At 40.9% G+C, this 23,341-nt stretch overlaps 1 protein-coding gene across 1 annotated transcript in view; it reads left to right on the top strand.

Annotated features, from left to right (window-relative positions):
• nhsb (Nance-Horan syndrome b (congenital cataracts and dental anomalies)) overlaps positions 1-23,341 on the top strand; it is a 397,274-nt gene that overhangs the window by 352,395 nt on the left and 21,538 nt on the right. Inside the window, exons 4-5 of the mRNA XM_060832952.1 lie at positions 2,251-2,313; positions 22,337-22,532. Of these exons, the coding sequence (XP_060688935.1) occupies positions 2,251-2,313; positions 22,337-22,532 (259 nt within the window). The remainder of the gene's footprint in view (positions 1-2,250; positions 2,314-22,336; positions 22,533-23,341) is intronic.

The following is a 23,341-nucleotide window of genomic DNA, read 5'->3' as shown; positions in this document are numbered from 1 at the left end:
CTTTCCCAAAATGTAGCACCTCACATTTATCTAAATTAAACTCCATCTGCCATTTCTCAGCCCACTGGCCCATCTGATCAAGATCCCGTTGTAATCTGAGGTAACCTTCTTCGCTGTCCACTGCACCTCCAATTTTGGTGTCATCTGCAAACTTACTAATTATATCTCTTATGTTCCCATCCAAATCATTTATATAAATGATGAAAAGTAGTGGACCCAGCACCAATCCTTGTGGCACTCCACTGGTCACAGGCGTCCAGTCTGAAAAACAACCCTCCACCACCACCCTCTGTCTTCTACCTTTGAGCCAGTTCTGTATCCAAATGGCTAATTCTCCCTGTATTCCCACATGAATATATGTCATTGGCTCTGTTGATGACAACTAAGATGTTGGAGAAGTTCTGTTGTTGTTCATTTGCTTTTGGGGAAAGCTAAAGGATCTGTTACATAGAGCAGCTCTATTCAATCAAAGAAAGGTAACTTTTTGAAGGCTTCTGATGTATATCTGCACAATGTAGCAAGTCTCTTAGTCTAATTTTATGCTCTGTTGACAGAGGTACATCTTGTAGACATTGAGATGCTGATAAGATTGAAGTAACTATAGCAGTCACATTTTTGTCATTAAAGTGCTCAAAAATGTGGCACCTCTACATTCTTGGTTTCACCAGGGTTACTGTTGTTCATTTGGTTACATTACAGGTAGGGAACACCTTAAAGAGTCTACTATCTATTGTAAAGCCCTACCATCCCAAAGACCATTAGGATCAATAATTGAGCTTTTAGTTTTTTAATGGCAGTAACTTATTATTCAAGAAGAAGGAGGAGAAAGTGAGGACTGCGGATGCTGGAGATCAGAACTGAAAATGTGTTGCTGGAAAAGCAGCTGAAAAGAAGAATCCCTCTTTTATAAACTATGACCTGATCTTGAGTGCTTGCAGTTTAGATGTAGCGGTCGATTTTACCTCATAGCAGGCAACCAGGGGATCTTGATGAATTTCCTGCTTTTCTACTGCCTCATCTGGCAGAATGAGGCCTTGATGATTATAACTGTGGAGCCGCATCAGTATTCCAGGAAATAGCAGTAGTTGTCCACATTAGTGGGAGTGAGATTGCAAGTGCTTCTTTGGACTCCACGGAAAAGGTTGATCCTTTCCCTGTGTTGAACCACCTATTCAATAGCTCAGGAGGCCAGCAGAGCCACTGACCCTACTTGACTGAGCACCGACTGACTTTCTTCATTTGATGAAGCATCACTGGACTCGAAACATTAACTTTGTTTTCTTCCCACGGATGCTGCCAGACTTGCTGAGTTTCTCCAGCAACTTCTGTTTTTATTTCAGGCAATACTTCTCACTCTTGCTTCAAAGAATGGTAACATTCCCATCATTATACTGTTCCTGGGTAAGAGGAATAATGAATTTCCACAGATTGAGGCTGACTGGAACTACTAAGCTTATTGATACATGCTTCACAAAACTACAATAGATTAAATAAGAAAGTCATAGCTACTTAAGATTTCATTTCAAGCTGCATTTCTAAGTGCAGGTCATCTTCTCTACCAATATTCTGCATGTTGCTAACTTATTGCAAACATTATTGCACAGTAAAACTAACAAGTTAAATTTTCTTCATTGGATTTTCATCTCTTTCCTGCAATTTTAAAGTTAATTGTTACATTTTTAGTCACTAAACACTACTTTGATATTTTTACCAGGAGAGAGCCAAGTACATAATGGAGATGTGGGATGTGGTTGAATGGACAGATTGACGATTAGAATACATGAATGTTAAATAAATGATTTTTGCCTCTTGAAACTCACTCTATTTCAATTGAATTCAACTAAAATCTTTAACCAAGGGATGACCCTCACCTTATTATTTTGCATGGTTGTATAATATATGCAGAAAACCTCAATATATGCAGTTCTTAGTGCTGTGTGATCTACAATGCAAAGCTCAGGAAGGATTGAAAATTTTGCACAACTTTTATTTGATAATGATCATATAAAGGATGTTTATTCTTTCAGGAGAAAGTAGGCAATACAGATTGCTTTGAAGTCAAAGATATTTGAAATGGCTTCAGAAATCAATGAGAATATTGCTGTTTGATATATCTATACTGTTGGCCCAGCATTTGTGATTAACTTGTATTGGTTCTTTCAGATGTTCATTTTTATTTTGTTTCTCATATTTGATAAGATATTTGTGTTTATTTGGTTCTAATGTTTCATTGCCCTGTTTTATTTGTAGTTTCACAGCACTCGTTCATCCTCCCCTACTGAATGTTGCCAAATGACTCCCTGGAGTAAAAAGGTACTGGACTCCACCTCAAGCCTTAGTCTTGCTCTCTGCCAGTCCTTACTCTGTGGCTTATGGCGCTTTCCTAAACTTTAACACCATTCAATATTCTTCACTAACATTTTCTGGACATGTTTTTCAATACTGTACTATTATTTGAAATGAATATTAAATGGGCACATTAGCATTCCATTTTAACCTAAGACTTTACACTAAAAACCAGAAAATACTATTAGTGATATTAGCAGACAAAGGATTAATGTATTGGCATGACATTCCTCTTTTTCTAATGCTGACATTTGTTTTGCATGCTTTAATGCTTCTGCTCAAGTCAAGAATAGCCATTGTTAAGCATTCATCCACTGACTCAACACACAATCATTTCTAGGTTTAAAATTAAGCTGATTTTACAAGAGAATATATATAAAGCAAATTTATGTACATAAAAAATGTTAACATGCAAGTATTTATGTATTGACAATACTATGGCCTATATTTTTCTGCATTGTGTAGGTTTGTTTTGATGAAGGTGCAATGTGTAAGCTGGTGAGCATTCTGAAAGGTTGTGTACACAAGCTTTGCAATGTATCTTCAACCCTTGAAAATAAATTATTGTGGGACCAAATAACAGACAGCAGTCATGATAAACTGTGCTGGAATATCAGAAATCATTCATTGAGAGTTTTGTACCCAACCATTTAGCCTTTTGCTCACAGCAGGGACATTGAGATATTTTAATCTATTTAGATCTGCCATTCATTTGTGAATAGGTTTAGGTTTAGACTTTATTGTCATGTGTACTCAGGTACAGAAGTACAGTGAAAAATGTATAATGTCACCATCGGAGATACAAAAAAACTTAGGTGCAAAGTAGTAAAAGAAACAAAGTTAAGCTTTACCTTCATAGAATAAGTAGAGAAGTAAATAAGGTAATGGCTAACATTAAAGTCCTTCTTAATATAAACTAGAAAAATAAAAGAATGAGGTTAAAAGTTCAGCAGTTTTTGATGAGTCCTCTATTTAGCACATTCTCTGGGAGACCTCAGCTACCTGCTCTTGACACTGCCGCCACAGATACTGGGGAATGTCCCGCAGTTCCATCACTGCTGCTTCCTAAATCTCCTCAAAGGATCCCTTACACTGTGGGAGCAAGCCATTTAGCCTATCGAGTCCATGTGGATCCTCTGAAGAGCATCCCACCTAGACCACCTACCCTGTCCCTGTAACCCTGCATTTCCCATAATTACTCCACCTAGTCTGACATTATGGGTAACTTAGCACAGCCAAGTTGTGCTGTAAAAATACAATATCTTATGCTTAAGATAATGCTTTAATGAGACCATTTTTCAAATGGCCAAATTCATAGATTTCTGAGAGTTGTAATAATGCAGGTCTCTATCTATCAAAAGGTGATTCACAAGTTACATTTAAAGCCTGCCTTCAAGAATTTCTGAAGTCTGACTTTCAGTTCTGGTTGCAGAGACTGGGTCATTAAGTTTATTCAAGGCTGGGATAACAGGTTGTTAATGGTAAGGGAATCTAAGGTTATGGGGAAAACACGTGAGCTGAGGATTATCATATCCGCCATGATCTTGTTGAAATGTGTAGCAATCTTGATGGACCAAATGGCGTATTTCTGCTCTTACGTCCTGTGGTTTATATATAGTCTTTTCTCTGGATAGGCCAGCATTTGTTTGCTCCGCTTGTCCATTGGGAGGCGGTGTGTGCTGACTTCTTGAACCGCAACCTTTCCACACACTGGGTCAATACACTGAGAAACCAAATAAAGACAGGCCATCCTAGACTGGATATTGTGTAATGAGAAATGAATAATTGGCAGTCTAGCTGTGTGAGGCCCATAGAGGAAGATGACCACAATATGATAGAATTCTTCATGAAGAGGGAGAGTGCCATAATTGATTCTGAGACCACAATCTTCAATCTAAATAGAGAAAACTATGATGATATGAGGCGGGAGCTGGCTGTGGTAAATTGGGGAGTGTTACTTAAAGGGGTGACAGTAGATAGGCAATGGAAAACTGTTTGTGAGGAGTTGGCACATTCACAGCGCCAGGGACCTAGGTTCGATACCAGTCTCAGTCGACTGTCTGTGTGGAGTTTGCACATTCTCCCCATGTCTGTGTGGGTTTCCTCCTGGTGCACCAGTTTCCTCCCATAATCCAAGATGTGCAGGATAGGTGGATTGGCTGTGCGAAATTGCCCATAGTGTTCAGGGATGTGCAGTTTAGGTGGATTAGCAATGGGAAATGCAGGGTTACAGGATCAGGGTATGGCGGTTGGGACTAGTTGGGATAGTCTTTGGAGGATCAGTGTGGACTCAATGGGCTGAATGACCTGATTCTATGGAACCAACGCCCCCCCTCCCCATCTCACACTAAAGAATTCTAGAGATTGACGACTCATTGAGAGAAAACGGTTCCTCCTCACCTCTGTCTTAAAAGTGTGGCACCTTACTTTGTGGTTTTACCCTGTGGTCCTGGACTTTCCCACAATGCATCCACCCTGTCAAATCCCTAAGATCCTCATACATTTCAACAAAGTTTCCTCTCAGTCTTGTAAATTCCATCGAGTACAGGCCCAACCTACATAATCTCTCCTCTTCAGAAAATCCTCCATACATGGAATCAATCTAGTGAACATTTTCTTTACTATTTCCAATGTTAGTATAACTTACCTTAAATAAGGTGACCAAAACTGTTCACAGTATTTCAGGTGTGGTCTGACTTGTATAGTTGGAGCAAAACCTCCCTATTTTTTATATTCCATTTCTTTTGAGAGAAAGGCCAACATTCCATTTGCCTTCTATATTACCAGTAGAATTTGGATGCTAGCTTTTTGTGAATTATGCACAAAGACTCTAAATCTCTCTGTGCTTCAGCTTTCTGAATGCTTTTTCCACTTAAATGATATTCAGCTCCTCTACTCTTGCTGAAAAAAGTGAACCGCTACCTTTCCACACACTGGATCAATACCTTGAGGAACCAAATAGGGACAGCCATTCTAGACTGGATATTGTGTAATGAGAAATGAATAATTGGCAGTCTAGCTGTGTGAGGCCCATAGAGGAAGAACTGGGACCATGCAGTCTAATACTGGCACAATCTGATCTAATACTGGGATCATTCAGTCTAATACTGGGACCATGCAGTCTAATACTGAGAGTGTGTGATCTAATACTGGGACCATGCAGTCTAGTACTGGGAATTTCTGAACTAATACTGGGACCATTCAGTCTAATACTGGGAATATGTGATCCAATACTGTGCCCATGTAGTCTAATACTGAGATTATGTGATCTAATACTGGAACCATGCATCCTAATACTGGGACTATCCGATCTAAAACTGGGACCATGCAATTTAATACTGGCACTATCTGATCTAATACTGGGATCATTAAGACTAATACTGAGACTGTGTGATCTAATACTGGACCATGCAGTTTAATACTCAGACTGTGATCTAATGCTGGGACCATGCAGTTTACTACTCTCATTGAGTGATCTAATATTGGGACCATGCAGTGTAATACTGGGACCATGCGGTCTAACATTGGGACTATCTGATCTAACACTAGGACCATGCAGTCTAATATTGGGACTGTCTGATCTAATACTGAGGCTGTGTGATCTAATATTGGGACCATGCAAACTAATACTCTCACTGTCTGAACTAATACTGGGGCCATGCAGTCTAATACTGAGACGGTGAGATCTAATACTTGGATCATGCAGTCTAATACTGGGACTATCTGATCTAATATTGGGACCATGCAATCTAATACTCTCACCGTGTTATCTAATACTGGGACCATGCAGTCTAATACTGAGACTGTGTGATCTAATACTGGAACCATGCAGTCTAATACTGGGACTATCTGATCTAAAGCTGGGACCATGCAGTCTAATACTCTCACTGTGTGATTTAATACTGGACCATGCAGTCTAATACTGAAACTGTGATCTAATACTGGGATCATGCAGTTTAATACTCTCCTTGAATGATCTAATATTGGGACCATGCAGTGTAATACTGGGACCATGCAGTCTAATTCTGAGACTGTGAGATCTAATACTGGGACCGTGAGATCTAATACTGGGACCATACAGTCTTAATATTGGGACTGTCTAATCTAATATTGGGACCATGCAGTCCAATACTGACACTGTGTGATCTAATACTGGGATCATGTAGTCTAATACTGAGATGGTGTAATCTAATACTGGGACCATGCAGTTTAATACTGGGACTGTGCGATCTAATACTTGGACCATACAATCTAATACTGGGACTGTGTGATCTAGTACTAGGACCATGCAGTCTAATACTGAGACTGCATGATCTAATACTGAAACCATGCAGTCTAATATTGGGACTGTATGATCTAATACTGGGACCATGCAGTCTAATACTCTCACTGTATGACCTAAAACTGGGACCATGCTGTCAAATACTGCAACTGTGAGATCTAATAATGGGACAATGCCGCCTAATGCTCACTGTATGATCTAATACTGGGACCATGAAATCTAATACAGACACTGTGTGATTTGACACGGGGACCATGCAGTCTAATACTGAGGCGGTGTGATCTAATACTGGTTCGTGCAGTCTGATGCTGAGACTGCATGATCTAATACTGAGACCATGCAGTCTATTACTGAGACTGTGAGATCTTACACTGGGACCATGCTGTTTAATACTGATACTGTGTGATCCAGTACTGGGACCATGCAGTCTAATATTGCAACTGTGTGATCTAATACTGGGACCATATAGTCTATTACTGAGACTATCTGATCTAATACTGGGACCATGTAGTCTAATGCTGACACTGTGTGATCTAATACGGGACCATACAGTCTAATACTGAGCCTATGATCTCTACAGAGGTTCTCTGCTACATTGTAGTCTCAGAGCATGTTGTGTTGGTGCTCTGTATCTCCTCTCGTTAATTCAGCTCGGAAAAACACTGTGGAACTGGATGTTTTAATTCACATCATGCCCGGATTCATACCATGTTTTCTGCCTAATTGATTGTTCAACTGAAGTAAGGAAATTACAATTTGCTACCACATCATCACAGTCCCCAAAGCCCACCCACATGGAACCACCAGGAGAGAGTTTTGTATCTTCCCAGACAAAAAGTGACAAATAATTCAATATCATTAGCTCCTGAAGGTATCTGAGGAATATCCTAATTGTGTCAGTCAGATTACAGGACAGTCTTAACTAACAATTGTGTCACTAGCGCAGTGTAAGAGCTCAATCACACTCATATCAATAATAAAGCATAAGAGACAGTCAGCAATCATCGCCCTTGTGGTTTGGCAAGTTATGCGCTCCACTTTGACAGCTGCCATACATACAGACGTGTGGGAATACTGGTGAAGCATTATATTACATTATTTTTCTTTTTGATGAATGCTACACTGATGTTGAAATATATCAAGAAAAAGACAGAACTAAGCTTCATTATTTTGGGGAATGAGTTTTAGCAGTTCAAACGTGCATCCTTTTGGAGCGGCCTTCAATAGTGCAGTCACCTGCCACAAAGTTAAAGCACATTTTTGGGACGCCAGTGTTGGGACTACAGCAGAAGATATTGCCATATCAGTAGGAAGTCAGTGGTGGTGATATTCGACAGTTCCACAATGCGTATTATTGGCATTTGAAAACATTACCGATAACTGCCAAGACCAGCTGCAGGAAGGCTGCTCCCAGAAAGGAGATAAAAGGAAATATGACTCCCCTGCAGCACATCAGCCAATAACCAAAGCTGAATAGATGTCATGGGTATCCAGCAACATGTGCTGCTCTTGATGCCTGCACATCCCCCTTTCTACAACTCGGAGAGCATATAAGTGAGATCTGAAACTACCATTTGTAAGGTGGGGTGGGGGGGGGTTAAGTGCTGCTTTTGCTCCCCAGTTTTCTTTCCCTAAATAATATTGTTACAATTCTTGCTGTAAACTTTAGGGGTTTTCAACATTTCCTTGTAATGATGTACAGTCCATATGTACAAAGTTAAAAATCACAGGTTTATTTGGAAGCACTAGCTTTCGGAGCACTGCTCATTCATCAGGTGGTTATGGAGAATAAGATTGTAAGACACAGAATTTGGACATATGGGCAGTCCATATGTAACATGGCACGTGTTGCTCCATGTGCTTTGCGAAAGGGTGCACCACGTTCCTTTTCCTGTTTGGATCCAAAGCAGGTGTGAATGTTCATATATTCATATCGCAAAGAGGAACAGCCCGATAAATTTCATCAGCGGGAGTATGCAGCTTCTGTCGGGATGCTTCGGATCCCAAGACCTGTGCTAGCAAGTGACTGGCAGTGAAAAGAGAACAGACACTAGTTCTCTACACTCCTCCAATCTGGCCTCAAGCACATGCTGCATCAGTCCACCAAGGGTAGACGTGACTTGAGCTGCCTAAGCTCAGGAATGCCTTGTATGTGTGGAGTTTGCATGTTCTTCCTGTGTCTGTGTGGGTTTCTTATAGGTGCTCCGGTTTCCTCCCACAGTCCAGTGATATGCAGGTTAGGTGGATTGGCTATGCTAAATTGCCCATAGTGTTAGGGATGTGCAAGCAAGTGGATTGGCCATGGGAAATGTGAGGTTATGATGTTAGGGTTGGGTGCTCTTCGGGTCGGTGCAACTAGATGGGCCGAATGGTCTCTTTCTGCACAGAAGGGATTCTAATGAGCTCTTCCTTGTCTTTTAAATGCTGGCATGATAGTTTGACAAGTCTTCGTTTGTGCTGTCACATTTTAAAAAGGTAATATTGTGGAAATACTCATGTCGGGTGTTCTAACACCTCGCACAATTTTACTCACCTGTGGCTGGACTGGAGTAGGTGGACGTAACCTGGGAATGTGCCTCAGACCCGTCCATTTCCCACTCAGCCACTTAAGCTAATTCTTACTTATAGAAATGGGTTGTGCTATGGCGTTGCTTCATCTTCTTAAAATGTATTTATGCATTAAAGGTGGACATGCCTCAGAATGATCACTGGTCCAATTACAGTTTCGTGCAAATTCCCAATTTGACATCTTTGACCCCTTTTGGTTTTAATGGCAGGCATGTCACTGGAGGCATAATGTCACAGACAGTACTTCTAAAGCTATTCATTTTGTTTTGGTCAGTAATGGTACATTCTGGATTAAAAGAAGCAGCAGGTTGTGTATGTATAATAATTGCTCTTGCAAATTCAGACAGTTGGTGTTTAAATTTCACCACCTCTTGAGTGGGGTCAGTCCTGTGGGTGAGGTTGAACCTGTTTGGGGATTACAGCGATGCCAAGTCAGAATGCTGTGATTGATCAGGCTGGGAGCTGGTAAACTGGTTTCTCCTGAGTGTGAGGACAAGAGCACTTTGTGGTGAAGCAGGTGCAAGGCAGGTGGTGAAGGTTCCTCAGTGGGTAGCAAGAACAGAGGGCAGGGAGGATCAGTAGTTTTGGAAGATGGGGTGGGTAAGAGCTGTTGAATGGACATGACACATGCAATAATGAGAATTAGTGAGAGGAGTGTGCATGAGTGGAGTATGAGTGATAGTGGCATCGAGTGTGAGGTAGCAGGGAGAAGATGGTGGAGCATGGAAGATCATTAACTTCTCCCTACATTACTGTGTGTTGTTTCATGTGGGACACTGCACTGACCTGGGCTGCCGCTTAGGTCCAGGCTGGCAAGATCTTGGTGGCATGAACTCCTTTACCAGTCAGAGGGAAAAACACTGCCCTCCTTTCCACCAGCATCTCTGTGTCCCTGTTGGCAAACGGGTGTAGAAAGGATGGGTTAGTAAATTTGCGGATGACACTAAGATCGGTGGAGTTGTGGACAGTGCAGAAGGATGTTGCAGGCTACAGAGGGACATAGATAAGCTGCAGAGCTGGGCTGAGAGGTGGCAAATTGAGTTTAATGTGGAAAAGTGTGAGGTGATTCACTTTGGAAGGAGCAGGAGGAATACAGGGCTAATGGTAAGATTCTTGGCAGTGTAGATGAGCAGAGCGATCTTGGTGTCCATGTACATCGATCCCTGAAAGTTGCCACCTAGGTTGATAGGTTGTTAAGAAGGTGTGGGGTGTGTTAGCTTTTATTGGTAGAGGGATTGAGTTTCGGAGCCATGAGGTCATGTTGCAGCTGTACAAACCTTTGGTGCAACTGCACTTGGAGTGTTGTGTACTGTTCTGGTCACCGCATTATAGGAAGGATGGGGAAGCATTGGAAAGGGTGCAGTGGAGATTTACCAGGATGATGCCTGGTATGGAGGAAAGGCTGAGGGACTTGAGGCTGTTTTCGTTAGAGAGAAGGAGGTTAAGAGGTGACTTAATAGAAACATATAAGATGATCAGAGGATTAGATAAGGTGGACATTAAGATCCTTTTTCCTCGGATGGTGATGGCAAGCATGAGGGGGCATAGCTTTAAACTGAGAGGTGATAGATATAGGACAGATGTCAGAGGTAGTTTCTTTACTCAGAGAGTAGTAGGGGGTGTGGAATGCCCTACCTGCAACAGTAGTAGATCCGCATCTTTAAGGGCATTTAAATGGTCATCGGATAAATAAAGGCATGATGATGGAATACTGTAGATTAGATGGGCTTCAGATTGGTTTCACAGGTCGGCACAACATACAGGCCGAAGTGCCTGTACTACGCTGTAATGTTCTCTGTTTTATGAGAAGCTAACTTGCCAGTAAGAGCTCTTCCCTTAGGGAACACCAAAGCACCAGTGTGTGAGACAGCGGTTCCTGCATCCTGCCTGAAGTGCACAGAAGCTGGTGTTTACAGATGGTGCCACTTGCATGATCATTGTAAAGTATCCACCTCTCCTCTGTACAATTGTAGGGGGCCAGTTGCGAAATACTGAGCTGAAGAGCGGGAGACTGCATGAGAAAAGCCAATGTAGGACATAGTGGACCAGACCCCATGAATCTCGCTTGCAAAACACTTCACCAATAAAAAGGGACAATTCAGCCAGCTGATACAAACCTTTTCACAGCAAGTGTAGAAACCGATACTCACCAATTAATTATTGCTACTGTAAGATACTTTGGGACTGCAGGTCTGATTCATAACAAATTTAGTCTCTTTTTTGTGGAGGTGTGATGTGGGTTCTCCTCTTCCAATCAATAAGATTTAAAGAGATTGATCATGACTGTAGGTTAATGGATAATCACTTATTTAATCTTAAAACAAGCTTCTTGTGCTGGTTGGTGATACATGTAAGGAAATTAAACATATTTGATTTGATTTGATTTATTACTGTCACACGTCCTGAAGTCTTAGATGCTTTAGAGGCAGATCGTACTGTACAAGTGCATTAGGGTAACAGAACAGAGTGCAGGATAGTGTTCCAGTAGCTGAGCAGGTGCAGAGAGAGAGAGAGAGATCAGAATTAACATTTGCGAGTCCATACAGAAGTTGGATAACAGCAGGGAAGAAGCTGTTCTTAAATCTGTTCATGCATGTATTCTAACTTTCATATCTTCTCCCCCAGGGAAGAGGGCAGGAGAGAGTATAACCAGGGTTAAACCGGGATCTTTGATTATATTGCTTGCTTTCCTGAGGCAGTGGGAAGAATAGGTGGAGTTAATGGATGGAAGGCTGGTTTGCATGATGGACTGAGCTGTATTCACAACTCCCTGTAGTTTCTTGCGGTCTTGGGAAGAGTAGTTACCATACCGCATTGTAATGCATCCAAATAGGAAGTAGCACTGACGCCCTAAATACTAGCTCAACAGAGGGTCTATTGTAGATACCTGTATTTAGTTTCATTTGGAACTGCGTTTACTATTTTCTCGGCTCTGTAGAAAGAATAGTTTCTACTGACAAAACAGACTCTCTTTGTCTCATTGGAGAATGAGACATCTATGAAAGAAGATAAACGTGTTTGAAAACCCAAACTATAGCTAATTACTCCCCACGGCATCCTTAATATGCACCCCTCAAAGATCTTTGCCAGAAAAGAAAATAGCAGCCTTCACAGAAAGAAAACTGGTCACTATAGTGATGACACTACGTCAAGAATGAATTCTGGACAGCTCTCATGCTAGTCACAAGGGCAAGCTCCTGACTGAGGAAGGAATGTCAGTAAACATCACTTGGTACTCTACTGTAGAGCTAATCAGCTATGCTGGGACCAAGGGATTTTCATCATTTGATTGCTGTCTTCACATTAAAGACAGAAGTTTGCTGCAATGGTTCTGTGTGAAAGAGAGCTCAATAGGAATAGAAGAAGGTTTGCTAAAGAGACGCACGCAGAGAAGGTGGTGAAGCAGGGTCTATCTGATCAAAAGTGCCACACATGAAGTACAGGTAGTTCCCGGATGGCGTGCGTTCTGGCAGCAGGATTTGGCTATAACATCGCTGAAGAATTAGGGAACAGTATTTTCGTGAACACTTACCTCCATTGGCAATAGTGCAATTCTAGCGGGGATCGGTTTGTGCACTTCATTCTGCCCATGTGCCAAGGTCTGCGCTGTTCTCTGCATGTGCGATGTTGTTGCCAATCTTCATGCCGTTCTGCACATGTGCTGATGTCTGCACCATAGTCTCTGCGCGGTTCTGCGCGTGCGCAATGTCAGCTTCGTGCCGTATTGCGCATGGGTCGATGATAGCTGCCAACAGAGCAGCTTTCTGTGATAGAGACTGTGCAGAGAGCAGCTTTCTTGCATTTTTTAAAAACAATGTACTGTGTTAAATTTATTTTTGTTTCTTTAACAATTATGACTTCAACCTTCATTCAGGCTGTGTTAGACTTTGTTTTAGAAGTTTGGGTGATTTTTGAGTGACCGTGAGTGATATTTTTTGTTGGTCTGCCCCTGAACCCAGGCTATGCATAGGCCCTATTATTTCAATTAAGCAATTTTCCATTAAGTGAGGTTTCGCTGGAACATAACTACGGTGTCGGAGAACTATCTGTAAGTATTTCATTCTCCATTTTCCACAGGCATTGATTTCCAGAGGATATGTGCTTATCCTCAGTAATAGATCAAAATGTCTCCAATTGTGCTTTGCTCCGTTAGATCCAAATTAAGAACTGCTCACTCCTGAACCCCAGTTTCTTTCACATAGAGGATCCTTGAAAATAAAAGTTTGACCCTCGGTGTATTTTTCTGTACAAGTTTAACTCTATTGAAGCACATGATGCAAGAACATTTTCTTACAATTCTAAGAAAAAATTCAATAATTTCAACAAAAAGTTCAATTCCCGACTCAGGCGACTGACTGTGTGGAGTTTGCACATTCTCCCCGTGTCTGCGTGGGTTTCCTCCGGGTGCTCCGGTTTCCTCCCACAATCCAAAGATGTGCCGGTCAGGTGAATTGGCAATGCTAAATTTCCCGTAGTGTTAGGTAAGGGGTAAATGTAGGGATATGGGTGGGTTGCGCTTTGGCGGGTCGGTGTGGACTTGTTGGGCTGAAGGGCCTGTTTCCACACTGTAAGTAATCTAATCTAATTAAGGCGCTGTCAGAATACTTAACATGGATGAACATAAAATATCTACCAATGTACTAGGCTGTTTATTTCTGTGAGGCAGTTTTGTTACTTCAAGAGTTTCGCTGGCTTTGTTCCAGTAGTGTGATGGGCACTTAACACCCGCCATTTACAGGAGATGGAATTGAATTGTGAAACTATTCATAACAGAATAACTATTCAGAATAGGCCATAGAATAGGCACTGGAGACCTTTTGTTACATGTATAGAGAGACTTCACAGATAGAAGCTTCAATGACAAATGTTTCAGGACATTTGACTTTAAATCTGTTGGTTTCAGATTTGTTCATATCAAATCAATGCAGCTGATTCACAAACCGTATGTGATTTGTTCATTCCTACTTTAAAACACAGGAAGAACTGAAATAAACCATTAAAGATTAACAATTTGGTGTTGGACTGGGGTGTACAAAATTAAAAATCACACAACACCAGGTTATAGTCCAACAGGCTTAATTGAAAGCACACTAGCTTTTGGAGTGTCGCGCCTTCATCAGGTGGTAGTGAAGAGCTCGATCCTAACACACAGAATTTATAGCAAAAATTTACAGTGTGATGTAACTGAAATTATACATTGAAAAATTGATTGTCTGTTAAGCCTTTCAGCTGTTAGAATACTGTGATAGTTTCACTTCTTTCATGTGTAAATCACAAAACCTTTTTTTAAAATGTTGCATTCTCAGGTGAGCTGTTAACAATGATTATAACTAGACAATATGTTGAAGGTGTTAGCTCCCTCTGTTCTCTGTCTATGCCATGATGTTTAGATTGATTCTAATCCAAAAAGTGAGATAATGGAGTTTTACATGAATGCATGCAGTTTTTGAGCAAAGTACAATGTAACCCTGCAAGTACAAATTCACCCCACAAAATATATGTGTGCATGTGGGTCTTTGTCTGTCTGTGTGTGTCTGTCTGTCTGAGTTGTGAGTGTGAGAAAGTGTAGATGTGTGTGTATAGTGAGTGCAGAGTGTCTTAAGTCTGTGAAGGGGTGCATGTGTGAGTGTGGACGTATGTGTGTCTGTAAGGGTGTGTGTGGGTGTCTGTATGCATCACGTCTGTGTATATGTGTGTGTATAGGAGTGCCTTTTTGTGTGTTAGAGTGTGTGTGTGTGTAGGAGTGTGTGTGTGTGTGTGTGTGTGTGTGTGTGTGTGTGTGTGTGTATAGTGCAATGGTGGTCACCTGTAATGTGACATGAACCCAAAGTCCCGGTTGAGGCCCTCCCTGTGGGTACCGAACATAGCTATCAGCCTCTGCTCGGCCACTTTTTGCTGCTGCCTGTCCCGAAGTCCCCCTTGGAGGATGATCACCCGAAGGTCTGAGGTCGAATGTCTTAGACCAGTGAAGTGTTCCCCAACTGGGAGGGAACCCTCCTGTCTGTTGATTGTTGTGTGGTGCCCATTCATCCGTTGTCGTAGCCTTTGCTCGGTTTCCCCAATGTACTGTGCTTCAGGGCATCCTTGCCTACAACTTATAAGATAGACAGCGTTGGCTGAGTCACATGACTACCTGCCATTTACAAGATGGGAGGTGTCCCCACGTGTGATGGTGGTATCTATGTCCACACTCTGACACGTCTTGCAGCGTCCACCGTGACAGGGTTGTATGGAGTTGTCCTGAGAGTCAGGCAGTTTGCTATGAACAATGATCTGTTTGAGGTTTGGCAGTTGTTTAAAGGCAAGTAGTGGAGATATGGGGAAGGTCTTGGTGAGGTGCACATCCTCATTGATAATGTGTTGCAGGTCACGAAGAACATGGCACAGTTTTTCAGCTCCAGGGAAGTACTGAACAACGAAGGGTACCCTGTCGGTTACAGCACGTGTCTGTCTGCTGAGGAGGTCATTACAGTTCCTTGCTGTGGCACGTCGGAACTGGCGGTCGATGAGTTGGGCATTATACCTCGTTCTTGTGAGGGCATCCCTGAATACTTCCAGGTGTCTGCCATGTTTCTCATCATCTGAGCAGATCCGGTGTACGCGTAGGGCTTGTCCATAGGGGATGGCTGTTTTAATATGTTATGGGTGGAAACTGGAGAAGTGTAGCATTGTGAGGTTATCTGTGGGTTTGCAGTAGAGTGTGGTGCTGAGGTGTCCATCCTTGATGGAGATGCATGTATCCAAGAATGAGACAGATAGTTGAGAGTAGTCCATGGTGAGTTTGATGGTGGGATGAAACTGTTGATGTCACTGTGTAGCTTTATCAGTGACTTCTCACCATGGGTCCAGAGGAAGAAAATGTCGTCAATGTACTGGTGTTTAATGCTGGTTGGAGATCTTGCATAGAGAAGAAGTCTTGTTCAAACCTGTGCATGAAAATGTTGGCATATTGGAGTGCAAATTTGGTCCCCATGGCTGTTCTGTGTGTCTGGATGAAGAACTGGTTGTCAAAGGTGAAAACGTTGTGATCAAGGATAAAGTGGATGAGTTGTAGGTGGTGTTTGGAGATTGGCAGTTGTTGATGTTGAGTACTGAGGCTGTTGCCGCGATGCCATCATTGTGGGGGATGCTGGTGTAGAGTGCGGAAACGTCCATTGTGACGAGGAATGTTCCTGGTTCGACTGGTCTGTGGGTGCTGAGTTTCTGTAAGAACTCCGTAGTGTCGCGACAGAAGCTGGAGACATAGATACTCCTACACACACACACACACACACACACACACACACACACACACACACACCTATACACAGACGCGCACACAGACACCCACACACACCCTCACGGACACACACTCCCACACTCCCACATACACCCCCTCACAGACTTAAGACACTCTGCACTTACTATACACACACACATACACTTTCTCATACTCACAACCCCCAACCCAGACAGACACACACACACAGACAGACAAAGACCCACATGCACACATATATTTTGTGGTGTGAATTTGTACTTACAGGGTTACATTGTACTTTGCTCAAAAACTGCATGCATTCATGTAGAACTCTGAGCTCAAAAACTGCTTGAATTCATGAAAAAACCCCGTTGTCTCACTTTTTAGATTAGAATCAGTCTAAACATCATGGCATAGACAGAGAACACGGGGGGCTAACACCTTCAACATATTGTCTAGCTATCACCATTGTTAACAGCTAACCTGAGAATGCAACTTTTTAAAAAAAGGTTTTGTGATTTACACATGAAAGAAGTGAAACTATCATGTATTCTAACAGATGAAAGGCTTAACAGACAATCAATTTTTCAATATATAATTTCAGTTACATCACACTGTAAACTTGTGCTATAAATTCTGTGTGTTAGGATCGAGCCCTCCACTACCACCTGATGAAGGAGTGACGCTCCGAAAGCTAATTAAACCTGTTGGACTATAACCTGGTGTAGTGTGATTTTTAACATGAAAGATTAAGCTAGTGCTAAACTCATCGAATAAAGAGTTTATTTAAAGAGTGGGACAAATTAAAATCTAATTGTTCTCTAAGTGGTTAATTACATACAACTATTGCATATATTAATTTTAAAATGTAGTTCTCCGAAAGGTAACTATTTGTATTTGTGCGTACTTATCTAAATAATAGTGACATAGCAATTTATATTACTAGTTTTCTGTTAAAATTGTCACTGTGTAGCCAATGAATGCTTTCTCTTTAACTGAAAAAAAAACACATTATAAAATAATATTTATTGAAAAGAATTGTTGAAAATGCCCTGGGGAGGGCAACACCTCTGTCCATAGAATGATATAGCATGGATACAGGCCCTTCGGCCCAACTCATCCATGCTGACCAGGTTTCCTAAACTGAACTAGTCCTGTTTGCCATTAGATTTATGGAGCAGAATTGGATCCAACACTATACAATACAAGATTTGGCAGTCAAGGTGCTTAATCACATGTGACGTCAGACATCAGTCATTTTGTGGTGAGGAAGCTTCTTATGATTACATTAGAGATGGGAATGGTAAACACAGCCACATGAGCTAAGATGTCAACTGGACTGTCAATAATCAGGGATGAAAATGGAACAGCTTGGCTATCCTGTGCCTCCTGAATGTTGCCCAGCAAGCCCTGTCAGGTTTCTTGTGGATTACAGGATAGTTCCTCATTGTCAGGTAGTCTTTACCTACTGGATGGGTCAGTATTGGGAAGGTGTAGTGTGGTAGACCCTGAAAGCCTTGCCCCTATCCTTGCCTCTGAACTCCCTGCTTCTCCAGGGTTCATATTCATTACTCAACATTCTGAATACACTGCCAACTGGACAGGGTGTGGAGGGACAAATCTACAGGGAAATTGCAGAGGGATGCCAACACCGTAGAGTTGTTTTAATGTGAGACTTCAATTACCCAAATATAGACTTGAATACTGGTAGTGTAAGGGGCAGCAAGGGACAGGTGTTTCTAGATTGGCTGAGGAGAATTTCCTACAGTAGTGTGTGTGTAGTCCAACAAGAAAGGATGCACGTACTGTTGGATCTGTTTCTTAATGTAATCCAATTAGATCAAACGTTATCGGGCAATATTTAGGAGACAGTGATCATGGTACCATATTGATGATGGAGAATAACTGTAGTCAATCCAGATTAAGAAAATTCAACTAGTGGAGAACCAACATCAAATAGAATAAGAATGAGCTGGGCAGGATAGATTGGAGTCAAAAGTTGGCAGGAGAAATGAGAAATATGCAATGAGCTACCTTCAAAGAGAAGATGGTTTGTGTACAGTCAACGTATATTCTGTCAAAAGGGATTAGTTAAAACAAACAAACCTAGAATTTACTGGATGATAAAGGAGATGGAAATCAAAATAATAAACAGAAAGTGTGCTTTGACCAGTGGAAGATACAATTAAGAACCAATTATGAATGCAGAAGGTTCAGAGGGGAGGTGAAAAAGTGTATTAGAGAAGCAAAGAGGAATTATGAGAAAAGACTGGCGGCTAATGAAATGGGGAATACCAACATCTTCTAGAGGTGTATACATAGGAAGCATGTTAAAGGAGGAGTAAGGCTGATTAGGGACCAACAAGGTGATTTACACATGGAATCAAGATAGCATGGCCGTTATAGTAAATGAATACTCTGTATCTGCTTTTACCAAAGTGGGAGGTGCTATCCAGAATCATGATGATATGGAAAGACATTAGACGGGTTCAGAAGTAAGATAGAAGAAGTTTGGGAAACACTGATGGTACTCAGAGTTGACAAGGCACTGCAACTAGATGAGATGGATCCAAAGATATTGAAGGAAGTAAGAGTAGAAATTGCAGGAGCTCTGGCCATAATGTTCCCATCTTCTCTAGACTGCAGAAGATTGGGGAATTTCAAAGATTACAGCCATGATCAAAAAGGCTTGTAAAGAGAAGCCTGGCAACTACAAACCATTCAGTTGAACTTCAGTGGTGGAAAGCTTCCAGCAACAATTCTTCAGAATATTATAAGTAGTCACATGGAAAAAGATGGATTGAATAGGAAGATTCAGCATGAATTCCTAAAGGGGAAATTTTCCTTTAACTAACTTATTGGAGTTTCTGAAAGCAGAAGCAAGAAAGGCGAATGAGGGTAACGCAATGATAAGGTATACATTTGATTATAATGCCATGTGATAGATCGGTGAGAAAAGTTATAGCTTATTCAACAAAAGGGACAGTAGTAACATGAATACAACATTGTATGAGTGATAGGAAGCAGAGAGTAATATTCATTAGATATTTTTCAGGTTGTGGGAAAGTAACGAGTGGAATTCCCTAGAGATCAGTATTGGGATATTTGCGTTTTAATAATGTATAATAATGATCTAGATCTTGGTGCATAGTGGACAGTTTCAAAGTTTGCAGATGATAGAAAACTTGGAAGCATTACAAACTGAGAGAAGGGCAGTTTAGAATTACAGAAGGACATTGACAAGTTGGGGGATTGGGCAGATAGGTGGTAGATGAAGTTCAGTACAGAGAAAAGTGAGATCATGTATTTTGGACAGAAGGACAGGGACAATATAAAATAAGGTGTACGATTCTAAAGGGGGTGTGAGAGCAGATGGACCTTGGTGTATATGTGCACAGATCATTAAAGGTGACAGGACAAGTGGAGTGAGCAATTAATAAAACAGGCAGTATTCTCAGCTTTATTAAAAGATTTATAGAGTACAAGATCAAAAACATTATGCTGCAGTTGTATCTTGTTAGCTGATGTATTGTCTACTGTTCTGGGTGCCACACCATAGGAAGGTATGAATGCATTGGAAAGATTGCAGAACAGATTTACATGAATAGTTCAAGAGATGGGAAATTGCAATTATGAGTAGAGATTGAAGAAGCTGGGATAATTTTTCTTGGAGAGAAGAAGGCTAAGAGGAGATCTGATAAATGACTTCAAAATTGTGAGATCGCTGGTTCGAGTAAATCAGGAGAAATTGTTCTTGCTCATAAAAGGATCAAGAACAGAAAAGCACAGATTTAAAGCGATCAGCAAAAGAAGCAAATGGGATTTGAGAAAAACCTTTTTCACAAAACACATGGTTAGGGTTTGGAATACATACCCTGGAAATGTGGTGGAGACAACGTCACTCAAGGCGTTCGAAAGGGCATACACATAATGTACAAGGGTTACGGTGAACAGGAGAATGGCACTAAGTCACTAGTGCAGACACATTGAACTGAATGGCTTTTTCTCTACTGTAACACTTCTGCAGGACATCTGGGATTTGAGGGAACAGGCCAAGGGTGTAACTCCTTAATAAATCAAAGTTTATGAAATTAACAACACAAGAACCAAGGAAGAAGATGAGATACAGTAAATGGATTAATGTCAATTAAAGTACAAAAAGAGAACTGAAAAGAGCAAAGTGAAGATTGAATTAAATGAGCAAGAAGAAATAAATAAAATTTCCAAAATAATTCATTTTAATTTTTAATAAATATCCAGAATTAAACCTGAAACAGTGAAAGTCCACATTTGATGTTGTTAATCATCTGTATCAGAGAGATTGACCGCCAGTTGAAATAGATGTTAGTGTAGCTATGGTTTGTGGTCATACAAGATTGTGTGTGAATTTTGGTTGAGGAATGCCAGATACAGTGGCTTTACCTGATGGTTGGCTGCTCAAATAAACAAGCATGATCCTTCAATTGGTCATCAAAGGCAAAACACACGCTATAGTCAACCAACCCACATTTATAACATTCAAAACACATTATCCACTGTCAGATGTGATTTTGTAAATTAGCCACACTTGCTACCCAATTTTGAGTGCTGAGTAATTCTTAGGCTTGTAACATGATTCATTTATGCTTACTAGAAGCAGCATACATATGAACGCATGGACCTTCTTCATGTAAACAAAAGAAATTTGCTCAAATTTTGCAACATTTTGGAATTACCTGAGAGCTGAGGAAGCTTATTGTTCCTTATTGCTTTCTTCATGGAAACACCTTGGACAATCAGAATTGACTTGCCAGTCAATATAACACACTTTTCTACTGTTGTATAAATTGTTGTGATTGTTTGAAATTGGCATTCTTCTGTTTGTCTTAATAAAGGCAGGTTCGTGCATTTTGGCAACATCTTCCTCTTTCCAAGAAATTACTGTGAGCTGTTTTAATGGGTGAAAAATCCTATTTAATTTAACCAATATTGCATCAAAATATGTATTGTGAAATCATTTATTTTCTTAATCTTTTTAAATAAGCAAGAAAATTGTCAAAAAGTAGCTTTGTTTACATTATAGCCTTCAAATAATATCACAATATCTAGTGGTTGGTGTTGTATTTTTGATATTAATTGCACGCTTCAGCAAAAGTGTCTAAGTATTTTTCTTTCATCATTTGTTTTCATTTTAATCGCTTTTCTCGTTGATTAACCTTCAATAGATTTACTAAGTATGTGTGTTCTTCAGTTTTAGATTTAAGTGCTTTGTTGAAATATAAAGGAGCACTGTTTCATGAAGAAATGGTAAACCTTTCCCTTTGACCTGAAAGAGAGTAGAGCAGATGGATGTGTGTCATTGGCATCACAATAGTGCCCCTAGTGGTTCAGCTGGTAAATGAAGGTAGTGAAGACCCAAGGAAACCAGAAAGGTCCCAGGTCTGTCATATTGTCAAGGTTTTGATTCATGGACCTTGACCTTCTGAACAAAGGAGAGAAAACTTCAGTCAGGGTTCCCACTTGTTATCAAGCAAAACCCATTGCTAGATTTGTCAATGTTAGAGCGGTGAGGTCAGCATCCAAATCAAATTAATGCCCATCAGATTGAAACACTGTTGAACCCCAATTCTATTCACTTCTGAACTATAGATAATTAGTCATAAGGACCTGTGAAGCCACGTCCATAAAATGTGTCAGCTCCTTCAAGAGGTGAGGGGAGAAAACGAAATAAAAGGGGCTGTGGTTGTGGATGATATTGCGGTTTGCATGATTTGCTCAATGTATCATGTGATTGTAAAAAAGCAGGAAAGGTTTGCCAAGCATATGTTCATGGAGAAGGTTCACCATAACTTGGTTCTTTCATGTAATATTCCTGTTGTCATCCGAGTATAGAGTCATTATCAAATTCTACTCTTTTACAGTCCGTTCCACCAACAGATGGTGACAATGATATGATCGATTTAGGTCAAAGACCGAAAAATCCAATACCGAACATTCCTACGACACTAGACAGGCAAACAAATTGGAGCAAAGATCTACCTCTTCCTACTCCAGAACAGAAGATGCGCCAGCAAGCTGAGGCTATTTCTTCCTGTGTTATTCCCATCAATGTGACTGGTACAGTTTCACCTTTTTGTATTGATAGAGAAAAAGCTATGCAGGATCCGGGTTGGGTAAATGCACAGAAAATGTACTTTCACATCTGTGTGGAATTTTGTGGGAATATGAAATTTCTCATGATTTTGTACAAATGATCATTCTCAATAGTGACAGCATGCCCCCATTCTGATAGACAGTGGGAACCTGAACTTGATCATATCCTTATCCAACACCCACGTCCACCACATACACACATGTGCCCACACATAAACACAGTACCTGCACATAAACACAGTACCAACACATAAACATACCAACCAACCATAAAGAAACCACCTACACATCCACATACACATCCACCAACCACACATAATCATACCACTTATACACGAACACAACATTTACATGTGAACACACCGTCCACATTTGTATATAAACATAAATCTGTACACAAACAAACTGTGCACACAGACTGGTGTTTCCTAGGAAACAATCAGGAATTGAAGATTTGCAGCTCGGGTATCCGTTGTTGTGGTTGTGTTCGCTGAGCTGGAAGTTTTTACTGCAAACGTTTCGTTCCCTGGCTAGGGAACATCATCAGTGCTGTTGGAGCCTCGTGTGAAGCGCTGCGCTTCACACGAGGCTCCAACAGCACTGATGATGTTCCCTAGCCAGGGAACGAAACGTTTGCAGCAAAAACTTCCAGCTCGGCGAACACAACCACAACAATCAGGAAAATAAACATAAGTTGGTTTCTACTCTTTAGGTAGAAAATAATGTAGCCGTTAACAGGATTACATTTGATTTTATTTAGTGAATATAGAGAA

The sequence above is a fragment of the Hemiscyllium ocellatum genome, chromosome 12, assembly GCF_020745735.1.
Source record: "Hemiscyllium ocellatum isolate sHemOce1 chromosome 12, sHemOce1.pat.X.cur, whole genome shotgun sequence".
NCBI classification, from domain to species: Eukaryota; Metazoa; Chordata; class Chondrichthyes; order Orectolobiformes; family Hemiscylliidae; genus Hemiscyllium; species Hemiscyllium ocellatum.
The sequence above is the reverse complement of the archived record's forward strand: the minus strand, read 5'-3'. Positions and strand labels throughout refer to the sequence as shown.